We start from the raw sequence: 22402 nt of genomic DNA, 5'->3' as shown, positions 1-22402 counted from the left end.
AGTTAAGTTGGATTAATATTAGCAAGAGCATAAATGGAGGCACCGTGAATGTCGTGTGTAGTACTGTTGGTTTGATGTTTTTTTTACTGTGTTTTTTTCTTTTTCTTTTTATCGATACTTCTGTTTGTGGTTTTCCCGCATTTAAGGTGGTGTTTTCTGGCTGACCTTAGATGCTTTAACTATGTCTATGTAGTTCGGTGTTCCATTTGAATAAAAATAAAATGATTATGCAATTAATGTTGAAGTACATATGGGTTTGTAAGAGACACTAGAGAGAATTTTACAAGAAAGCTATGCAGGCTGCTCACGAAGAGAAACCAAAAAAAGAAAAATAAAAATAAAAGGAAACCCAATCTGAAATTGTTGGATATTATTAAAATTTTGGATTTTCAACAGTTTTTAAATATTTTTTTAAGTGACTAGTGTTGATCAAGTCAAACCGAGACGGGATAAAAGAATTGTAAGAGAGTTGCAGAGATAAAACATTTATCTTTGAATTTAACGAAAACTTTAGTTAGATATTAATGAGTTTTGGAGACTTTGATGCCACAAAAAACAAAAAAAAAATAACGTTGAGAAGGACGGTAGATGTTTAAACATCGACAAAATATCAAACGGCCGTACGTAAATGAGCGAAGTCATGTCGGTTAATATATATATATATATATGAGCAATATATACAGGTGAAAGGAGAGGGGATCAAAGGGAGATGTGGAAATGCTTCTATAACAATGATATGAGTAACGGTCTATTTGGCAATTAAATGTGTCCAGGGATTAACACTCCTTAAAACTTTGGTCACAGAACAAGAGGGAAAAAAAGAAAACAAAGAAATAGAAATAGTAATAGTAATTATGGATGTCGAAGACCATTCAACACTTAAACAATAATTATTTAAAGCTGAAATAGTAATTAGAGAGTCCCCTTCAAGCAGAATTTGAGAAGAAGAAGACAGGTTGACAGCAGTTTTCACAGCTAGCAAGGCAGCATTGGCTTCTCCTGCATTAACATTAAGAGAAGGGAGTCTACGAGCAGTTTTCACAGCTAACAAGGCAGCATTGGCTTCTGCATTAAGAGAAGGGAGTCTACGAGCAACCGCAGAAAGAATAATTCCATCATGATCCGTAATATCAGCAGCAGCCACCATAAAAGAATTTCTTACTACAACATCAAAATTCAGCTTAAGAGAACCAATCGGAGGGCAAGACCAAGAATCTATATCTGACCAAGCCTTATAATGGATAGCAATAGAAGTCTGAATCTGGGCCAACAAACTTTGCAAATATATATGTCGGTTAATATATGTGATAGAGGGTATTTATTTTATAGTTATATGATTATGACGTAAAATGTGTATATATATATATATATATAATCTGGGTCAACAAACTTTGCAAATATATATGTCGGTTAATATATATGATAAGAGGGTATTTATTTTATGGTTATATGATTATGACGTAAAATGTGTGCATATATATATAAAAAAAATTAATATTGGGACTTTTTTAAAAAAAATTGAAAGTGAAACTTTTTCATCACATTAGAAATTACAAAAAATCTTAACAGATCAATGAAATTAAAAAAAAAAAACAAAAACAAAAACAAAAAAAAATAAAAATAAAAATAAAAATAAAAATTGAAAGATTAATACATTAAAAGTTTTTTAAGTTTATAAAAATAATTGCAAAAATAGCAATAATTTAGGAGAGTAAAGTAAATTTTCTTCAAAATTAAATAATATAAAATAATGTATACCGTTACATATATCGACTTTAAATTTGATAATAAATGAATATTATAAGATTCTTGTCCATAAACATAAACATCAAGATTTCTGACTGAAATTCTGAAATTCAAGTGCATGAGCAAAGATGCTCCAAACATTTATTTGAAAATTTATGTAAATAGCGAAATCCAGTTTGCTTTTAATTTCTTAAACCAATAAACACGAAATGTTTATATTGATAAGCTATGGGATTAATCAATTTCGTATTAGAAGAAATTTCTGCAAAAGTTTTTTTTTTTTTTTTTTTTCAGAAGAAAGCTTTGTTTAATCCAACGCAGAAATGGAAGATTTCAGAAGAAAGAAGAAAGAAGATAGCCCATGTTTTTCTTTTCAACGCAGAAATGTCTTTTCTGCCTGTTCACGTCACTTCGGAAATTGAGAGTAACATTTTGGATTTAAAAAACAAGAAGTGATCTTTTTATATCTCTTATTTATTTTTTTTATTTTTTTTTTAAAAAAAAAATCAACTATTAAATTTGTAGGACCTATATATAGATGTTGGTCCTAAAAATCAAATGGTTAATTTTTTTTAAAAAAAAAAAAGTGTACATAAAATGTACAAAAAATGTATATACGTGTAGGATTTCTAGGTTTTAAAGTCTACAGATTTGAGTGATTCTTTTTTCACATATGAAAATTTTAAGAGATAAGTAAAATTTCCTTTCTTGACTCTGTCCATTGACGTCAAATCTTTAAAAAAAAAAAATTAAAAAAAAAAAAAAAAAAAAAAAAAAAAAAACTTAACTGGTGACTGGATAAACTTGTTCTTTATAATTTTACCAATCCCAAATAGTTTGAGAAAATTAAATTGGAAGTGGGGTTTCTAACATAGCTATCAAATCCGTATTGAACATTTGTTTATAAGAGCTAAACTTGGATGATAGCCAAATATGTGTTTTTCTTCAATTTATTATGCCTTATTAAATATTAGTGTTACTTGCTTACTTCAACAGATCACCAACAATCTCCCTTGGTGATAAGAGATTAGGATTAGGAAAATATTATTCAATTAGAGATAATTACTTTTTTGAGTAAGGTTAATTATTTTATCTTGCTAGGGATTTACTTAATTAGTAGGATTAATGTTATCTCAGTCTATTTATAGATGAGTAATTCTAATGAGGCCTAAACGATTCCCATTATGCGCTTTCATACAAGCATATATATATATAACCTGATTATTTGGGTTAGGTTCTTCAAGGCCGGCCAGCAATAGGTTCGCTTTGAATCAATTAATTTATAATATATTCGATGCTCGATAATTAGTCAGGCTATATATATAAAAGCGTAAACTCCAACAGAGAAATCTTCAATACAGAAGCTTTGAAAATATAAGATGTTTGTACTATTTAAGCATAGGTTAAAAAAATTTATGACTGTTCAGTCAACAATCATTAGCCTGAGTTTGCCAAATTCAACATATATATATATTGGCGGGGAAATAAAACCACACTAGCACGTTAAGCATTATTAACGTTAAAAACATCTAGTTCTAGAAGGTAGATTATGGATAATAAAGCCTATGATAGTTTTCGAAATAACCAAGAATCACAAAATCTCAGATGTCATAATCTCATCAAATCCACTACGTTATATTAATTGCATAACGACAATCCAAACAGACCTCCCACTAATACAACACTGCATAACAACTAATGCCATGAACTAATCATGAAGGGAAAGCCACAAATTAAGTCTTCAAACTCCTGCCTTGCGCAATTCAGCACCACCATGAGCAAAGTGACATCTTTCTCCAAAAGTGCAGGATCCTTTAGCAAAATTTTCACACAGCTTAGTCTTATAGTTGCTTCCTGGTGGAGCCGCAGCCCCAGGCATTCCATGGGATTTTGGAGGGCCGGTCACCGAAACGGTCACGATTAGTTGTCTCACCATTGCACTTGCTTCCTTAATCTGTTCAAAAGTCCCCTCAAGTTCAATGTTCCTTAGATTAGGATCAGACTCGTGTTCTCGAATTGAAAGCTTGGCTCCTGTCTGCCGACATATCTGCTTCGAGTTCACACCACCCTTCCCAATGATGGCTCCTGCAAGTGAAGCATCAACACTGATTTTTGCAGTGGCTGAGGCACCAAAGCTAGCAGCAGGGCCTGGTGGGGGTGGCTCCATACGAGAACCCATACGGCCTGGAATAGGTCCCATGGCACGCGGATCCTCATGGGATGGAGCGATAGGCTTACCAAGTTCCCACTCGTTATGAGCAAAATGGCATTTGTCACCAAATTTGCAGCCTTCAGCAGTATTATACTTGTTGCACATGCGAGTTTTAACTGAAGTTGTAGAGCCATTAGGGATGGCTGGTGGCCCAGCCATGTTTCTAGATGGTGCAGGAACAGCCGGGGCTAAATTCATCATATGGGCCACAGCATTATAACCACCGGGAACAAAATGCAGAAAGTGGCAGCTCTCACCAAAGGGACAGCCGGCAGTGCTGCAATTCAAAGCATAACATGTCAGATCACACTACACAATTTTTGTTTTTTTATTAGCCAGATCACACTAAACAAGTGATAGCAAGATACTGCATCTGAAGCAAAATATAGATTAAAACCCATCACAATAATGCACAAGATTGTTACATCCGAATGAATTTTTGGATACTGCGACAAGGCCAACAATTACCACTGGACTAGAAGCCCACAAAAAATAAAAAAGTTAGGCTGCAGTTTCATAATTTATTAGATGTCAAACTAAACTGTTTTTTTGATAAGAGTAATATCATTAAACACACAAAGCGCAATAAAGTACACAGGGAGTCCTTGATGTCAAACTAAATTGTTGGTAGCTTATTCCAAAAAATATTCTGTTGCCTACCAAGGTTCTAAGACTAGTACTTCAAATGTAAATAAACTACACTCTGTGCACTTACTTTATGTGTTTTAAGATTGTTGGATGAAAGAGCAGTGCTCACGTACAAGCATACGCCACAATGATTGAAAACCAGATGATCATTTTTCACCATTGCCCCATAAAGGTAAGAATCAGAATGACAACCCATAGCTATATATTGTTTTCTATTCTCTATCAAGAAGAGATCTCTAGATTATGGAGAGAAGATATGTTTATTATGCAGAAGTATTATCACAAAACTTTGGGTGGTGCGGATGAGAAAATTCTAACAAATTATTCATATATACAAATTGAGGGTTACTGCATCTAGCTTGGTTTCACTGGGGAGGGAGTCAAATAGAATAGATCTAAGACGCTCTTAATCATTAGAAAGTAGTAACTAAATTATTAGTCCAGCATTTTCCACATGAAGACTTAGGTTGCGTTTGTTTCGACATTAAATGTTTTACGTCAGAAAATGTTTTCAAAGAAATCATTTTTCGGAAAAATGATTTCCTTGAAAATATTTTTACGTCGAAACAAACAGAGCCTTAATCTTCAGTGATGAATTTCTTTACTGTAAGATAGCACACAGAGTTAGGTCAAGGCACATGTTTTTGTTTTGCTAGGCTTCTAGGACAGGTACATACTACATATTGAGAAGGCAGTTAAGAATGGATAATGTGATATATATATAAAGGAAACATCAATTAGTCTTAGGGAGCCACACAGAACTTTCTCGGAAGACCAAAGGGTTTGAAATTCAGTAAACCACAGGCAACAATCTATCTCCTTTCTTGATATAAATTTATACCGAGTTCCCCCATTCTAATCCTCTTCTTCCTAAATTTGATTCTCTGTCCTCTTTTAAGGAATTCATTCCTTATTGTATTTTCTGTGTTTCTGAGAATCAACCCACAAAAAGAAACTAACAAAACAGAAGATATTGGTTCTATTGTTATCCAGATCTAGTGACAATAGCCCTCTATGAAAATGTATGAAAATTATAAAAGACTTGCATAATGCAAGAGGTAACCCACACAAACATATCTAGCAATTAATACTCGAAAAAAAATTCACAATGCGTATATAAACTTTTTAGCCTATTTTTCTGAGATAATTTACCCCAAGCTTTTCATTAATTTTATGTTACAATAGTATTTGGGGCACGGGGCTGCTGAAAAAGACTACCCCAGATATTAGAGAACACCCCCCCCCCCCCCCCCCCTTCTATTCTTCTCTCTTCTCATATAGGTAAGGGAAAAAAAAAAAAAACCAAAAGTGGGGAAAACAATGTATTGAAGGTAACTTTAAAAAGTAAAAATGAGACCAATAGACATATTTTCGTGGCCTATTTAATTACAAAAATGTTTGTGTTGCTGTGCATGGAATGATATATTATTTTGACATACCTGAACGCGATTTATCACACTTCAACGTATTAAAATGTGTATCTTACCGAGAGAATTGGTGGGTTCAATTTCTGTAACAATCCACTTAAAGATGGAGAAATACCATTAGATTATTTCCACTGGATTGGTGGGGAAGTTCTTGGACTTCAATTTAGCTATAAGGTACAGTATAAATGAATTACGAGAAAAACGATCAGTTTCCATGTAACATCCTTAATGCCAACTTTATAATGGCAAATGGTTATCTTTTGTACGCCATTAATAACAGAACTATTCTGTTAGACTGCACAGTATGTACCTGTATAAAAGCTATGAATGCCCAGTTCATTAGTGATAGTGAAGGTTCATAATTCTTATCTTGTACAATCATAAATTAAATTCTTACAGAAATTTAAAAACATTAGAAGAAAATAAGACCAATCTCAAAAAGTTTCTTTAGATGAGAAAAGATTTGAACCTGAAAAACTTGGTGCATGGCTTCGATTTGCTTCCTACACCAGTTGAGTCCATTTCTGTTGAAAAAAATTAGTTACTTTTTCTCAGTTAATATTCCTCTGGATTCTTCCTCTAATTGTTCTGAATATTTCAAACTCATTAATCTTAATACCGTAAAATTTCACTAAAAAAAAAAAAAGTTGTTTTCTACAACAAATGTCCAAATAATCCATGACAAAGCATTCGTTAAGTTAAATACAGGTACTAAGTAAATTTAGTGACTTAATTTTCTTTTTTTCAAGCTGAGAAAAGGTAGTTTTGACTTTCCAATGCCCTCAATAAAGAGAGAGTGCTAGTGCTTTAAAATTTAGGGCAGCGTAACCGTAATTATCAACTAGAATAAGACCCAGTTGACAATCTTTCCAATAATTGAGCAAGTTCATAAAAAGTTCTCTTCTCACTGTTCTGCTATTTCAGTCTTCAAAAACTCAAATCCCAAATGAGTTTTAACCGGATTTGTTTTGTTGGTAAACACTTACCACATTAGAAAACTCGTCAGGCCTAAATACACGATTAAATTACAAATTTTTATTTGCATAAATAGCCCCCATATATAAATACAAAATTGTACGCCAATGTTTTAAGTAAAAACCCGCACAAATATAGCTGACAATTTCTTAAATACTGCTACAAATAGCTAAGTATCTGAAATTTAACAAACCCAGAAGAAAAAGAAAAGGCATCTTAACGCAAGAAAGACAGAGAAATGATTGCACTCTTTAAATTTCTATTACCCCAGTATAGTTTCTCAGAAACCAAACAGAGCATCAAATGCATAACAAATCAGAAGCACAACCAGCACATGAACATGCCAAAATCGGAAGAGAAAGAGCGTCACGAACCTTGCTTGGACTTCTTGAAGCCGCCATTAGCGTTCAACCCAGCTTCAGGCCTCCCTCTCTTACGAGTATCCATTGGCGAACCTCACAGATCCAGATCCAGACACAACAATTCGAAAAAAAAGAAACCGACAGAACACCTCAAAAACCACAGAGAAACCAAAACCCCAAGCAAGGACGGTGAACTAACGAGCCAAAAACCCTACCCTAACCCTAACCCTAGACGAGGGTTTTTGTGGCGGAGAAGAAGCTTGGCGTGGTGGGCTTTCCCAAAAGAGAGTGAGAGAAGTCGGGAGTGGGATATAATTAATAATACCGCAATTTATAATTATTATTTTTAACATTTATTAACCACTGTCAAAATTTAATGTGTATTTGACAGTTTGTGTGCGGGTAAATAATTGATGGCAATTTCAGATTCCGCGCGGTTCGGTAAAAAAGAATTACTCTACGTCACGTGCGCTGACGTTTGTTCAAATTTAGTTGGAATAGGAAGATGTACAAGTTCGTATTCTCGGCCTTTTTCTTGGGAGCCCATTGTGTTGGCCTATCGTGGAAGCCCATTGAGTAACACTATTTATGAACTTTTATTAGTCATTGAATTGTATTCGTAAAAAATAATAATTAAGAATTTATTTTTATTGACACGTCATTTTAATATTTTATGTATAAAAGTCAATTCATATTTAATCTCAATCGAATGAGACGTCAGACTTGACATTTCACATTTAATTAAGCGTCAAATCTCATAAATCTGCTCGTGCTAACCTCTACTCGATCCACATTTAATAAGCTTTTGTTTGAATGAGATGCTATCTGGGCATTCACATTTAAAGCTCATCTATCTGCACGTGCTGGCCTAAGCTCAAACTACATTAAATGAGTTTTTATTAATTAAAAAGAGTAATTACAACATCAGAATCATTTGATTATTTATATAAAAGTACATTTAGGATTGTGATTTTGTAAACAATAAGTACTATTTTAAACCAAATCGTAGAACATAAATCGTTTGGGAACTACATTTTTAAAATTTGCGATTTGAAAACGCAGAAAAATCTGCTTTTTCAAATCGCAGGTAAGATGGTGCTTTTTTGAAAACGCAAAATTTTAAAGGTTAAATTGCGATTTTGCCAAACGCTTAACTGCATTTTTAAAAATCACTTTTTTTAAATCGCACTTTTTGAAATCGCAAATTCAAACAGACCCTAAGTAAAGCTTATCAATTACATTTTTAAAATTTGCGATTTGAAAACGCAGAAAAATCTGCTTTTTCAAATCGCAGGTAAGATGGTGCTTTTTTGAAAACGCAAAATTTTAAAGGTTAAATTGCGATTTTGCCAAACGCTTAACTGCATTTTTAAAAATCACTTTTTTTAAATCGCACTTTTTGAAATCGCAAATTCAAACAGACCCTAAGTAAAGCTTATCAATGTATTAATTGCATAACAACAAAATGACTACACAGAAGCATCACATCTGACACGTACCAGATATAAAATATCTATACAAAAAGTAGAGCATCCACAAGTCCAACAAATATAATTATTGTGAAGAGCTTCAATCGTAATATTCCAAATATAAAGTCATTGGGTCATCGTCAACGCCAGCAGCTACATCCAAAGCATCTACATCTATACGATCTCGATGGTTGCCACATTCGCATAGGTGGATTAATGAGTCTATGGTCTCAGTAGTATATAACTCACTAAATTTTACAATAAGCCGACATTTATTCATTTTACCATACGTTTACACTGGCAACTATGCTTTTGTAAACCATTCATTTTCTCAAAATATTTTGCAACTACTAAGGTAAATTGAGGCATATTATAAACACATAAAACCATTGACATACATATACAACATGTGACTAAGTTATACCCATATAAAGGCCTTCCAATCCTTTTGAAAATGCAAGCATATAAGTACGTATAAGCATGAAATGAATGACATCATAACTCGGCTATACTTGCATACAAATCTTCCAAACCTTTGTAAAATACAAGTATACATGTACATCCAAGCGTAACATTACATAAAAACAATCGACATCATAATTCAACTATATTCGCATACAAGTCTTCCAAACATTTGTGGATTATAAGTTCCTAACTCCAAATCCCACGTAAGTTATTGATTTTCTCAAGAGCCATCAACCTATAGAAACTCATAGAATTTATAGGGTTCCATTTGACAACCTAATAACTAAAAACACTAACCCATAGTAAAATTTTAGGGTTAGACACACAAATCACCAAATTATAATACTTAGTAAATATAGGGTTTTGGGTCTTATGTTGACTTCTCATCAAAAATGAAATCCAACACTTGAAGATCGTTTAAAACACCTCTAAACACGAAATACCTAAAGAGGTTTGAGGGATAAAGCTCAAGCTCCCAAAGATAAATCACAAGTACAAGAAAAGTTAGGATTTTACCTCAAATCAATCGGTGAAAATAGAGATTTCATGTCCAGGATCATGTTTTCGGTTTCGAATTCATGTTTGAAGGCTTAAAAATGCTAGAATCTAGGGTTTAGTATCAAACCCTAGGGAGGGAGGAAGAGAGAGAGGAAATGAGCCGGAGGAACTAGTATAGAAAAATATGTCTTAACTTGTCCGGATAGGTTAGTAAGCTGTTCGGACACGCCTGCATAATATGCGCATCCAACACTCTCAAATCAAACTGTCCGGATGCATAAGTGTCCCATTCGAACATGCGTGCACTAGGGACTCACGGTAAGCTCCATCCGCTAACCGTCCGGACACGACAACGAATAAGACACTATTGCCTAACTCGTCCGGACACCCAACTTAGAAAATTTATAATTAATGTCTTGAATGTTACACATTTAAAATGCTTCTTTTTTTTTGTTCATTAATAGAGAGCATCCTATTCCTATTATAAGATACCGTCCATGCAAACGATACGGATTTTTTCTTTGTATTTCAGAAAAATTTGGAGTTAACATAGTAGGGAATATGGTCACTTATTTGGCTATAAATTTGATTAAAAAAAAAAATAAAAATGTTGCAACGTGTCAACAGGGGTATAAACGTCTCGTTACCTCAGTCCCTTACTCGACAATCGACATTTCCAAAGTTCCTAACCGCCAACAACCATCAAACAAACACAGCTTTGGTTTCATCGAAACCCACACTCAAACACACACACACACACACAAACACAAAACCTCAAACACACATACAAATATACACACAAAAAACAGTCGTTCTCTCCCAGCTGCCAACCTTCTTTCTAGCTGAAGTCTCTGCATCACAACTGCTAGCCAAGGTGTGTTTCGGATCTTTCTATGAATGTATATTGATTTTCTCAGTGAATGTTGGGACGAAAATCCGGGTCCTATTGAGTTGTTATGTCTGATTGTTGCTTAATGCGGTTGGATTTAGGCACTTTAGATGTGGATTGATTTCGTATTTGTGTTTCTCACAGTTTTGGTTTTAATTTGCTCCTTTTTTTTTTTCCTTTTTTTTTTTTGGTTTCTGTTCTCTTGAATGAAATGCTGATTTTGTTTTACGTTTTAGTCTTTTAGAGAGTTGTACAGAGAAACTATATGATATTTGATTCCTGTTTGGTTGCTCAGAAAGTTCATGAAAAGAAAAGGAAAGAAACTAATCTCTTTGATTTTTGTATTCACTCTGGGTAATCTTGGATCTCATGTTTCTGTTTGTTTTTTTTTTTGCTTTCCAGAAACTAATCTCAACTTAACTTAATAGTTGCAATAAGTTTATGTTTGATATGCTGCATTTTATTGCCCACCAACATGTGAGTCTGTGACCAAAAAAGGTACTAAAATAATTTTCAACCGAGCGAAAATGATTTTGTTGGCCTTTTGTAAACGTGAATTCAATGTATTCCAAACATCGATCTCCACCATTTTCTCGGTCACAGTAAGAGTTTTACATAAGGCAAAAGAACGCCATATTTCACTTTTCTTCATTCTGAGACATTTCATTTTGGTAAATTCCAATATTATGTGTCTTTACATCTTGTTTTGGGCTGAGTGATACCTGTTTTTGCAACTTAATTTGCTGATCAGTTTAAACTGATCAGCAAATTTTTTTTTTTTACTTATCAAAAAATTTGCTGATCAGTTTATATCCGGAAAAAAGAAAAGAAAAAAAAAGAGGCATTATTTACTTTTAATGCTGATCAGGATGTTGTTTTGTGTACTAGATTATATGTTTTATCATAGTAGATATCTTGAAAATAGTCTGATACAGACATACCATCTAACAAGGAAAATCTTACTGTGAACAGTATTACTAGGTTCGTTGATTACATGATTCTAATCTTGCAGAATATTGTTCTGATTTCTGAAGGTCGAAGTGATTGAAAATGGCGGCGACTGCAACTCCTGGCGTGTTCATGACCACAACTAATCCTTGCATATATTCTTCCCGCAAAAGAATTACGACAAGCACAGCAAATTTCAGTACACAGTATAAAGAGGCATCTTTGACAAGGCTTACAAGCTCTTCTCACATCTCATCAAGGCAGCCACTCTTCCAGAGCTTCAGATTAGGACATGTAAAATCCCAAAAGATCATTACAAGAGCAATGTCCGGTGCTGATGAGAGCAAGCCTCTGCCAGGATTGCCTATTGATTTGAGAGGTCAGACATCTATATCTTTTCCTAATTGTATCAGAATTCCTTTCATTATAAGATGTCAATATCATCATTTGGTCTTTTCTTTCAGCATTATGGCAGTTGCTCATTAGCCCCTTCATTGGTTTCCCTATATCAAATGACACACAAACAAAAAATAAGAAATATGAAATTACCAAGAATAGCTTCCCAGACTATTTTCCTCCAATTTTTGTTTTCTTGCATGCTAAGATGATCACCCGTGTCATGGAGCCAAAGATTTGCTCTTTTTTTCTTTTTCTGATTAAATTAAATGTCTAAATATGAAAAATGTGGGTTCTAAAGCAAGCAGATTACAAGAGCATGCGACTTTATCTAGCAAGAAGCATCTTAAGGCAGCAAAATTCATAATACTCTTAACTGCGTATGACTAACTTTTCTTTTAGGTTGCAGCACTTGTGCGCTTTTTTGTACAGTTACTTTCGACAGGCCATTTGATACTTGTTCAAACAGAATGAGCACAAAACATCGGCCACTATATCTAACATTGGGACAAATATGAGCAGGTAAGAGAGCATTTATCGCCGGTGTTTCTGATGACAATGGATATGGATGGGCAATATCAAAAGCTCTTGCTGCTGCGGGTGCTGAAATTCTTGTTGGTACATGGGTGCCGGTATGTAAATTGATCTAACTAAATCTTATGATTCTAGAGTCTCAACTACTGACAAGAGTTACAAGATTGTGGAATTTTCAATGTAAACTTTTGTTTTATGCAGACACTGAATATTTTCGAATCTAGTTTACGGCGCGGGAAATTTGACGAATCACGCAAGTAAGAGTAGATTTTGTGTTTTTGGCTGTATGAGTAAATCAATTTATGTTTGCTGTACTTTCTCCGAGTCTTTGTTAACTGCTAAATGAAATATAATTTTTTCAGATTACCAGATGGGTCTCTTATGGAAGTTACTAAAGTGTATCCATTGGATGCGGTTTATGACAATCCTGAAGATGTTCCAGAGGATGTAATAAAAAGCTTCACATATTGTTTCTGGAATAATCTGCACAATGTCAAATTGTATTCTTCTTGATATTCTTGGTGGCTTTATGCAGGTAAAAACAAACAAACGTTATTCAGGATCCTCAAAATGGACTGTTCAGGTATCATTTGTTGCAAAATAGTCGCTCATTATTATCAAGCAAACCAAATTGCAACAGTGCGTCTGACTTGATCTAATTACTAGTGTTCTGTTGTCTTCTTTGGGAGATAACAACATTATTAGTCAAATACCGAACTTAAGTCACCCCATGGTCAAATTTATTTTCCTTTACATAGAAAAAGGGTTTATTGTAACTCATTCCTATTAATGATCAAGTTGCATTTGTTTCACAAACTGTTCGAATCCTGATTTTGCCGATCATTGAACTTCATGTCCAATTGAAAACCTTGAAATGTGAAATACTTGTCATGTTCCTTTCATGTTCCTCTGCTTAGGAGCTAAAGTTCTCTTTACTGGCAAAGACATACAGTTGGGATAAATGACCCTACTGAACACTGTTAACCAAATTGGTTCTAATGTTTTGCAGGAAGTTGCTGAAGCTGTGAAACAGGATTTTGGGAGCATTGACATCCTTGTGCACTCGCTTGCCAATGGGCCAGAGGTGTTGTGTTAGATACCTTACCTTTTATGCTGTTCTTTCAAGATCTTAACGGTAATTAAAGCGTGATCTTTCAAGTACAGGTTACCAAACCTCTCTTGGAGACATCAAGGAACGGATACCTTGCAGCTATCTCTGCATCTAGTTATTCCTTTGTTTCTTTACTCAAGCATTTCGTTCCAATAATGAATCCAGGCACATTTTCTCACTTCATTTCTTCTGTTGCTTTTCTTTAATTTTTATCTTTATGTTCTTCTCTTCCCCTCCCCATCCCACCTTTTTTCTTTATCCCCATTTTTCCCAAGTGTTGCTGGAATTTAACCTTGGGTGTTGATTTTAAAGGTGGTGCTTCGATTTCCCTAACATACATTGCTTCTGAGAGGATCATTCCAGGGTATGTTTTCCTGTTCATTTTGAATATTGGTGTGTGGTACATCAAAGAACAAATTTCTTCATTTTGACTGTTTTACATGCAGATACGGCGGAGGTATGAGCTCGGCAAAGGCTGCTCTGGAGAGTGATACACGTGTAAGTCATATCTTTTATTTATTTATTTACTATTTTTATTTGATGCGTTTCAGTTTCTTCACATGTTTGTGATTACGAGCATAACATCTATCAACTTTTGTGCTTGATCCAGGTACTGGCTTTTGAAGCTGGAAGAAAACACAAAGTCAGAGTCAACACAATATCTGCCGGTATTGTATTTACTTTGTATTGACAATCATATTCTCATCTAAAACATGAGCATAATCATCCTTGGCACTTCATGGACTGGTTTCTGTCCTGGTGCCGGAATGTGTGATGTGCATGCTATTGGTGTGCCATCTGAAATTAGGCCTATAGGGATGCTGTATTCATCTTTTCTCTGTATCCCAAGTAAAAGATAAAATGATTTAATGATTTTTATGAAGATCTCTCGAAGACATTTATCATTCCTGGGCTCTTCCCTAACTATATGGACAGTGTGTTCCACTGTTGAGATACAGACATTAATTTAGCTCCCTAGCCTTTGTTCACCTGGCAATCAATTACAGTACACTAAAATCCCCAGTACTCAAAGGTGCTTTTATTACTTTAGCTCCCTCGCCTTTTATCATTCCTGGGCTTGAATCTTGTTTAGCATACTTTCATTGGTCCTGTTAGTAATTCTAACATGTGTTTGAATTCCAGTAGAAATACATTCATTTTCTTGATCTCTACTTTGTATCTGAAAGGACAAGTCCAACACTGTAAAATAGAGCTACCATTTCTCACCATGTAGTTTTTTTATTTTTTTTAATAAGATAACGCAATCTGAGTTTTGTACCCTGGCCTGTGGTGGCCTTAAAATCAATTTTTGGCGTTAAGATTACCTTTGACTTCGAGAGAAGGCAAAGTCTAATTATAAAAATTAAACTAGATAAATTAATGTTTCTTAGATAGAATATATTTCCTCAAACGTTATTCTAACAAACAATAAAATTTTCAGGTCCATTAAGAAGTCGTGCTGCAAAAGCAATTGGTTTTATTGATATGATGATTGATTACTCCTCGGCCAATGCTCCCCTACAGAAAGAATTATCCGCAGGTGAGTCATAAACTTCTCCACGGCTGTGCCTGTCTACAATTGGTTCTGTTTTAAAACAATCATTACTAGCTACTTTCTGCATAACAAGAAAGCACAGTTCAATAAAGTCTAAGAATTGAAAATATTATCCTAGTTTGTCGTCATTATGACTTTACACTGTTATGATTTTTCTCCAATAAACAACTGAGGTGCAAAAGATGCTTCTTAATGAGACAAGCAGATCGCTGCAGATGCAACTTTTTTGGCAGTCTCCTTTCTTTATTACATTGTTTAAATACTGACCCTGAAACATAAATGGAACAGAGGAGGTTGGGAATACTGCAGCCTTCCTGGCATCTCCATTGGCTTCAGCTATCACTGGCGCTGTTGTGTATGTTGACAATGGTCTAAATGCAATGGGAGTGGGAGTCGACAGCCCAATATTTGAGAACTTAGATATTCCGAAAGGTAACTAGAGCTAGAGATTGAGATTCCAATGTTGTGTTAACTGTATCCTATGGTGGGTTCTATTGAAATTTTTTTTTCTAGCCAAAACAACAATTGTTTTCTCACTTTTCATATGTTATTCTATGCCATTTTAGAATGGCTTATTTCGATGCCAAGCTAAATGCTTTTTCCCCCAATTTGGAATTCATGTTTGTCATGGGTTCTTTTCACTAATTTCCATGATTACATTATTTATTCTTTGGCTCTTTGCATTCAAACATATGACCAAATAAAAGTTAAGATTGGGATTTCCAGCAATTTGGACAGTACATTGTGAGAGAATTCATATGTGATTCACCTTCTTAAATAAATTGACTACTTGACCACTTACTCAATTAGGTAAGTCTTATGTGGGCTCTCTCACTATGATGCCCAACAAGAAATTGCTAGAGATCCTTATCCTAAAAAGCCCTAAGAGTTTAGGGTATTGCAATAACTACTTTACTTGATGGCATGGTTGCTCTGGGCCTTGTCTCTATTATTTCCATCCTGCGATAACTAATAGTAATGGTTTTCGGGGTTTGTAAGTTCGAACTAATTGTGTTGTCTTTCACTAAAGGCTTGTTTGGGATTGTGTTTAAAAATACAGATTTTATAATCAAAAAGAGCTTTTGAGAAAAAACTTTATTTTCAAGCTTTTCCTAAAAGTGCATTTTGGCCTTTGTTTAAGCAAAAAAATCAAAGTACTTTTTTAGGTTTTTTCCAAACAAACTCATTTTTTGCTTTGTACAACTTTTTAGGTATTAAAAGTACTTCTCATTAACGCAATTTCAATCAGACCTTTAACTCTGCTAATGTTGAGCAGTTAAACTGCTATTTTCTTGGACATACAATAATTGATTTTCTTGGCAACGACCAATACTGTTTCATGGATAAACTTAAAGGTTATGGCAATGTTTAAGTTATGGCAATTACATTAGAGAGAGAGAGAGAGAGAGAGAGTAAAAAGATCATGAGTAAGAATTTTTCAGTTATCCCATTTCCTGATGCCACGCTGGAGATTCTATGAATCCAATGACATCCATCTTTTTCAGTACAAGCACCAAAGGTAGATGAATCTGTAGTTTGTATTTCGAACTTAAATAGTTACAACGAAATAGGGAAACAAGGGGAAATTTTCTTGTATCAAAAAGAACCCCACAAAATATGCCAGAAGGCTAGCATATGGGAAAAGGACCGGAATGATTGATTATATTTCTAGGATATACACACACTAATGAACTTGATAAATTTCTAGGATATACAGAGCTAAATGACTGTACCTTACAAGCAATATCTTTCCCTTCCCCCTTCCCTTGGCCTTGGGTTAATTTCTTGTCAAAAAACAAATTTACTAGCAAATCCTAAGTTTCATTTAGAAAAAGTTATGACGCCACTGAAAATTCGGCATCCGACCATTTTGAAGTCCTACGCTTCTTTTGAATCGCAGCAGCTCTTTCTTCAACATGGTCACACTGTGGTGAGTCTTCCACAACTGACTGTTCTTGTAAAACCAGGCCACGATTCCTACACAACTTCCATATAGGCGTTGTAGACACCGCCGCTTGAGATTCTGCAGATAGTGGATCTACTTCAGAATTGCTTGATATGTTTGCTTGATTCCTGTGCGGCATCAGCTCTTCCCCAACCCCAACACAAGAAGTCATCAACTGTAAATTGCAGAGGCACAGGTTCAAATAAAACAATATACCAAAAACAATAATACTAGCGATTGGAAATTACATAATGCTTTTATGCGTATATATACATATGGGTAAAAAACACATCAAAACCAAAAAGAATATAATAAAGAGGAGAATATACAAAGAATATAATAAAAAAGGAGAATATACAATGCGATACAGACAACAGGGGTATACTGCGAGTATAATGCTTTTATGTGTATATATGCATATAGTGTGCTTATGCCAGAAACGCGTTCAAAATGCTCCTAGACTAATTATCATCGATACGAAATTAAAGAAAGAAAAATATATCTTATGAAAGTTAAGTATAGAGATCTAAATTATAGCATCCTTGTCCAATTACCTTCCAATCCTTAAAATCTAATCTGAAAACAAAGTGGCTGTAAGCAGCATCACCTGAGACAACAGCACTTGCAGAAGGAGCATTCCTTGGTGCTGACATGGAAAAAAAAATTGGTGTAAAGAGAATGAATACAAAAAGAAAAAGAAATTAAGCTGACAAACAGACACCAAAACGTGGCATTTGAACAGGATCTTACAAACAAAATGACAGCCTTTCTCATTGACTTTTATCTCAGCCCGCCCATCTTTAACCAGAAATGTTAGGGCAAATAAATTCTCCACTGTCTGTGCAAAAGAGTTTCTGTTCAATACAAGATTTTCGAGCCCGACACTTTTATTCTTCTTCAAGATATCAAACATAGTCGACATATTTTTATCAGTATCTGTTCTCTCTTCTGCAACAGCATCATCAAACTGCACAGATTAGAGGGAAGTTTAAGTAACTGTTCGAGTTCCAAGGTGGGGAAAAAGTAAACTTCTCGAGGATCTTTACATAAACAAATCCTTCAATCACTAGGTTCTTGAATAAAAGAAAGACTGCATCTAGATGGAGAATGCATACCTCTTCAGGCTGAGCTCTCTCTGTGGGTCTCACACGTTTTCTATGGACAAAACTCTTCCGTTGCTTTAGCTCAGTGTTCATGGGCCCAATCCTGAAAGAAGAACAATGACAAAAATACGATTATTCATTTTTACCAGATAGAATTATCTGAGGTATTTAGAACAAAGAATATATCAAAAAGAAAAATAATTCTATATTTATTACATGGTACAGCATCCTGAACATCTCCTGAAAACATGTGAGACTGCAACACCAATATCCTTCCAGAATATAGTGTTCCTGGAATCCTCTGTGCTACCACCCAGTCCACTTTGCTGCCCAAAGTCTCTGAGAAGACATGTTACAAAATCCGAAGGTGTTATTCCTTCAATGTTATGTGCCTTGACAGAAGATACCAATCTGTTTGTAATATCCAAAAGAGCCTCTGCATCAGCAACTTGTTCTCTTGGTTTCTGTACTGAAATGTCATATCCGAAAAAAGAGAGGGCAAAATCAAAACCCCGAAGTTGAGATTCTTATTATAAGAAAATAACATAGAAGTAATAAAATTGGGGAAAAAAAAATGTAAGATTCAACTCCATAATTAAAAAAGAAAACATAACTTAAATGGGGAAAATTGTCCAGTTTGCAAGGATATATCAAATGATAATTATTGTGATACTTTTTTTTTTTTTATGAATATATACTTATTGTGATACTGGACAAGCATTGTTCAGAACAAGATCTAAAGAAATCAATCTAGGAGTATTTTGAATGCACTCAAAGCTCGTTCAAATGCATTTTTCAGAACAATTGTTCCACACAACAACAAAAAATCGCAAGGAAAATGCATGTCTTTTGCTCAATGTACAAAACTGAACAAATATTACAGGTATGTTTGTTAATGTGTTTTTGGTTCTTTAGTTTGAAAAAGTGTTCTAATGTAACATAAAGGTGAAACCGTTTTTATATTTTTAGAAGTGTTTTATGTTTTGAGTTGTTTGTTGTTTTCGTTTTGAGAACAAAAAACAAAAGTTTTAACAAATGTAGCACATTTTTTATAAAGGTGAAAAACAAGAAAGGATATAAAGCTTTTAAGAACAAAAACTATACTGCATCAGGCCATTACTTATTGCAACTTAAGGAATCACACTTGCAATCAGACCACCACCACCTCCTCAACAGCTGCTCTCTTTCATTTCACTTTATCACTACTTCTAGTGCTACAAACTTGTGATTACCAGCACAACATCCAAACTCCAAAACCGCTACCATTTCCAATCCCACTCGCATGTTTCACCCTTTTTTCAGATTTTAAAACAGGTTATAATTTTGGACACCAAACATGCCACACTCTGTGAATTAAGCATGAAAATAGAAATCAATAGAAGTGGCCCCAATGAAGTATTGGCAAAGATAAAGAGTTGTGTGAATTTCTTCTTATGATTGATAAGTTACACATGCGCCCAATGGGTCTTTAACTCACAAATTCACATTCCACACCGTTCCTATGTGAAATGGAGTGTGTGCCATTCGAACTACAGCTTATTGGCTAAACAATTGGGTAATATATAATTAAAAGAAAAATAACAAAAAAGATACGAGATAGTAGGGAGAATACCGAGATTATGCAAGCTCTCCACTTCATCGATGATTGACTGAAACTTATCAGAATCTACTCTTATCATATCCTCGCTTTCATCTGCACAACCATTACCCAAAAGCACGGAAAAATAGGTAAAAAACCAAAAGGCAAAACCTAAACATTTTCTTGTAGAATTTCTTTTTTTGATTAGTAAAAGAGAAAGCATTCAAATGTAGCAACTTGTTCAAGGCCATAATCAAAGACAAATTGTAATCCGATCAGTGCAATCTGCGCCATCTTTAAGGCTAATTGACTTAATAATCTTAACCATTTCTATTTCTTGAAGTCCAAGAAAACGAAAATAAACATACTTGGTTTAGTTGCTTAATCAAATTACTCATAAAAATAAAAACTCCACAAAACTCGAAATTCGATTTGACCAAACCCCAATGGCGCCAACACGCGCCACTCAAACCAAAAATCACACAAATGGAGATAAAAAATAAATAAATAAATAAATAAAGGGCAATAAATAAATATATACGAATAGAAATATACCACCAATGCGGCTTTTCACGGCGAGGTACCGAGAGCGAAGGACTCGACGGTCAGCGAAGCCCCGAGGTCCAGAGTCGCTAGAGCCTGCTTCATAGGCTTCTTCAACTCCCTCATCACTGGGGGTACTGGTACCGTTACAACTGCCCAATTCGCGTTTCATGGTCATAACCGTTGCTTTTAGATTTGGAGTTTTCTGTCACTTTCTCGGGAAAATTCAGAGCAAAGAATGATGTTCCACAGTAAACCCTAAATTCAAATTCTACAATTCAAATACACGAATATATAAAACAAAAACCCTAGAATGAGAATTTGAAGAGGGGCTTTCCCTCCTCGTCTTAGCATCTCTCTGTCCCTCTCTCGCTCTTCATGGCTGTGTATATATATATATATATGGTTTTTTTTTTTTTTTTTTCGGGTTTATATTTTTGTGCCGTGCATGGGTAGGCGATCAAGGAAATGAACGGCTAGAATTTGACGCACTTTGAGTATCGAGGAAGAAACAAACTCAAAGTAGAGGGTAAATATGTAATTTCACACATGAGGGATCCTTGTCCCGTAAGGAACTTTTCGTCTTCACTAACCGTCCCTATGTATTGGGGGGGAAGCAAATGGACGTTTGGTGCCTTTTTTTTTTTCCATCCGTTTAGGATTGTGCACACTATGACGGAGGGTTGCTACGCAGGAAACACTCATCCGTCCCTCATTATTTATTTATAATGAAAAATTATTTTTTTATTATAAATGAGTGATGGGGGACGGATGAGTGTCCCTCATCAAGCATTTTTCCGCTATGACGATTTTGATCGAGCTAACGCGCTTTTTCTTTTTTCTTTTTTCTTTTTTTTAAGGGAGCTAATGCTTATTATTAATACTAGGAACTATATCTTTATTTCATAAATTATCTCATAATGTTAATATGACAGTCACAATTAATTTTTGAACTTTTATATAAAAATTAAAAAATTAATTGAGACTGTCATATCAGTATTATAAAATAATTGTAAAATAAAAATGTAATTTTTACCATTACATGCCGTTATTACGGGGAATGTTCTTTCTTTCTTTTCCTTGAATTTTCTATGTATTCTCATTCTTGTTTCATGCCAATTGACCTTGTTTATTGGTTGGTTTAGCATTTTTGGAAGGATATGTCCATTTTAGCAATGTGGTGGTGTAAAGTGGTTTCAGAGTGGGTGGATGATTATGACATTGTTTGTTGGTGGTACTATTGATGGTCTTTTGGCTTTAAGGAGCTTAAAACTATGAGCTCTATTTGCGCTATCCGCACGGTTTTTGAATTCCGCTATTAGTTGCTATTTGTAGATCAAGTGATGTGCTTTTTTTTGACATATTTCAATCTTTTGAGCTTTTTTTCTTTGTCTCTATCAATGCCTATTTTAAACAATTTTAAAATAATTTAAACTTTTTTTTAGTGTTTTGGGCCTTAGTGTCCTTTTAAGATCATCGTGAGAGGAAGTCAACTACGGCTCAATGAGAGTGCGGTGTAACAGCGTGAGTGCGAGTATGTGAAATATGAGATGAGAGAAAAGAAAAGAAACTAAACATAATGCTATACTAAATCTAAAACGAAGTCCTTTTGATAAATTTGTTTATATATATAAAGATCGTTTTCCGGTATGCATTGCACGGTGCTATACATTTTATCTTGACCGACCATTCCAATTGGACGGTCCAGATTGAACAAAAAAATTAAAGGAAAAAAAAAATGGTTTCATAGGTGGTCACACCACTCTCCACTCCTAGAGTCCCTTGGGAGAGAGTGGTTGCAACCACCCCCGTTGGCCAGAGCGGGTGACCGAACCACCCCAGGCCCTTAAGCAGTGGTTCGGCCACTCTCAAACTAACCCTCGGCCCAAACACCCCTCAAAAAGTACCCCAAACAGCCACTTTTATTATTTTGGGTTTGTGGTCACGACCTGGACAACTCATTTATAATGAACGGCTGACAAAAAATAAAAACATTG

At 34.7% G+C, this 22402-nt stretch overlaps 3 protein-coding genes across 4 annotated transcripts; 1 reads left to right on the top strand and 2 right to left on the bottom strand.

Annotated features, from left to right (window-relative positions):
• Nucleotides 1–3293: 3293 nt before the first annotated feature.
• Nucleotides 3294–7680, bottom strand: LOC133873047 (zinc finger CCCH domain-containing protein 14-like). The gene is made up of 3 exons (XM_062310760.1): nt 7383–7680; nt 6503–6557; nt 3294–4235 (listed from the first exon to the last, which is right to left on the bottom strand). Exons 1-3 carry the CDS (start codon nt 7453–7455, stop codon nt 3488–3490), a joined length of 876 nt encoding a protein of 291 aa, XP_062166744.1. The 5' UTR covers nt 7456–7680; the 3' UTR covers nt 3294–3487.
• A 2844-nt stretch (nt 7681–10524) lies between these two features.
• On the top strand, nt 10525–15822 carry LOC133872938 (enoyl-[acyl-carrier-protein] reductase [NADH] 1, chloroplastic-like). Of its 2 annotated transcripts, none has more exons than XM_062310608.1 (13): nt 10525–10676; nt 11726–12018; nt 12558–12667; nt 12771–12826; nt 12932–13016; nt 13105–13152; nt 13579–13653; nt 13734–13845; nt 13993–14044; nt 14127–14178; nt 14291–14348; nt 15122–15220; nt 15524–15822. In XM_062310608.1, exons 2-13 carry the CDS (start codon nt 11742–11744, stop codon nt 15673–15675), a joined length of 1176 nt encoding a protein of 391 aa, XP_062166592.1. In that variant the 5' UTR covers nt 10525–10676; nt 11726–11741; the 3' UTR covers nt 15676–15822. The 2 variants fall into 2 exon arrangements, with proteins under 2 accessions (XP_062166592.1, XP_062166591.1); XM_062310607.1 differs by having other exon boundaries at nt 10526–10676; nt 11704–12018.
• Nucleotides 15823–16755: 933 nt separating this feature from the next.
• On the bottom strand, nt 16756–20798 carry LOC133873123 (non-structural maintenance of chromosomes element 4 homolog A-like). Its single transcript, XM_062310846.1, has 7 exons — nt 20418–20798; nt 19896–19976; nt 18500–18752; nt 18296–18386; nt 17931–18147; nt 17735–17826; nt 16756–17355 (listed from the first exon to the last, which is right to left on the bottom strand). The coding sequence occupies exons 1-7, from the start codon at nt 20581–20583 to the stop codon at nt 17071–17073; spliced, it is 1185 nt and encodes a 394-aa protein (XP_062166830.1). The 5' UTR covers nt 20584–20798; the 3' UTR covers nt 16756–17070.
• Nucleotides 20799–22402: the final 1604 nt, after the last annotated feature.

This window comes from Alnus glutinosa, chromosome 7, assembly GCF_958979055.1.
Source record: "Alnus glutinosa chromosome 7, dhAlnGlut1.1, whole genome shotgun sequence".
NCBI classification, from domain to species: Eukaryota; Viridiplantae; Streptophyta; class Magnoliopsida; order Fagales; family Betulaceae; genus Alnus; species Alnus glutinosa.
This window is presented reverse-complemented; position numbering and strand designations above follow the sequence as displayed.

Excerpts from the sequence above, each read along its gene's own strand:
- LOC133873123 (XM_062310846.1), bottom strand. The coding sequence starts at position 20,583 with ATGACCATGAAACGCGAATTGGGCAGTTGTAACGGTACCAGTACCCCC. Across the intron at positions 18,387-18,499 it reads TGTTCAGGATGCTGTACCAT|GATTGGGCCCATGAACACTG; the intron begins GTAATAAATATA and ends TTCTTCTTTCAG. Across the intron at positions 18,148-18,295 it reads AGAGAGCTCAGCCTGAAGAG|TTTGATGATGCTGTTGCAGA; the intron begins GTATGCATTCTC and ends TAATCTGTGCAG.
- LOC133873047 (XM_062310760.1), bottom strand. The coding sequence starts at position 7,455 with ATGGATACTCGTAAGAGAGGGAGGCCTGAAGCTGGGTTGAACGCTAAT. Across the intron at positions 6,558-7,382 it reads CTTCAAGAAGTCCAAGCAAG|AAATGGACTCAACTGGTGTA; the intron begins GTTCGTGACGCT and ends TTTTTTCAACAG. Across the intron at positions 4,236-6,502 it reads CCATGCACCAAGTTTTTCAG|CACTGCCGGCTGTCCCTTTG; the intron begins GTTCAAATCTTT and ends TTTGAATTGCAG.
- LOC133872938 (XM_062310608.1), top strand. The coding sequence starts at position 11,742 with ATGGCGGCGACTGCAACTCCTGGCGTGTTCATGACCACAACTAATCCT. Across the intron at positions 12,827-12,931 it reads AAATTTGACGAATCACGCAA|ATTACCAGATGGGTCTCTTA; the intron begins GTAAGAGTAGAT and ends TAATTTTTTCAG. Across the intron at positions 14,179-14,290 it reads CTCTGGAGAGTGATACACGT|GTACTGGCTTTTGAAGCTGG; the intron begins GTAAGTCATATC and ends TGCTTGATCCAG.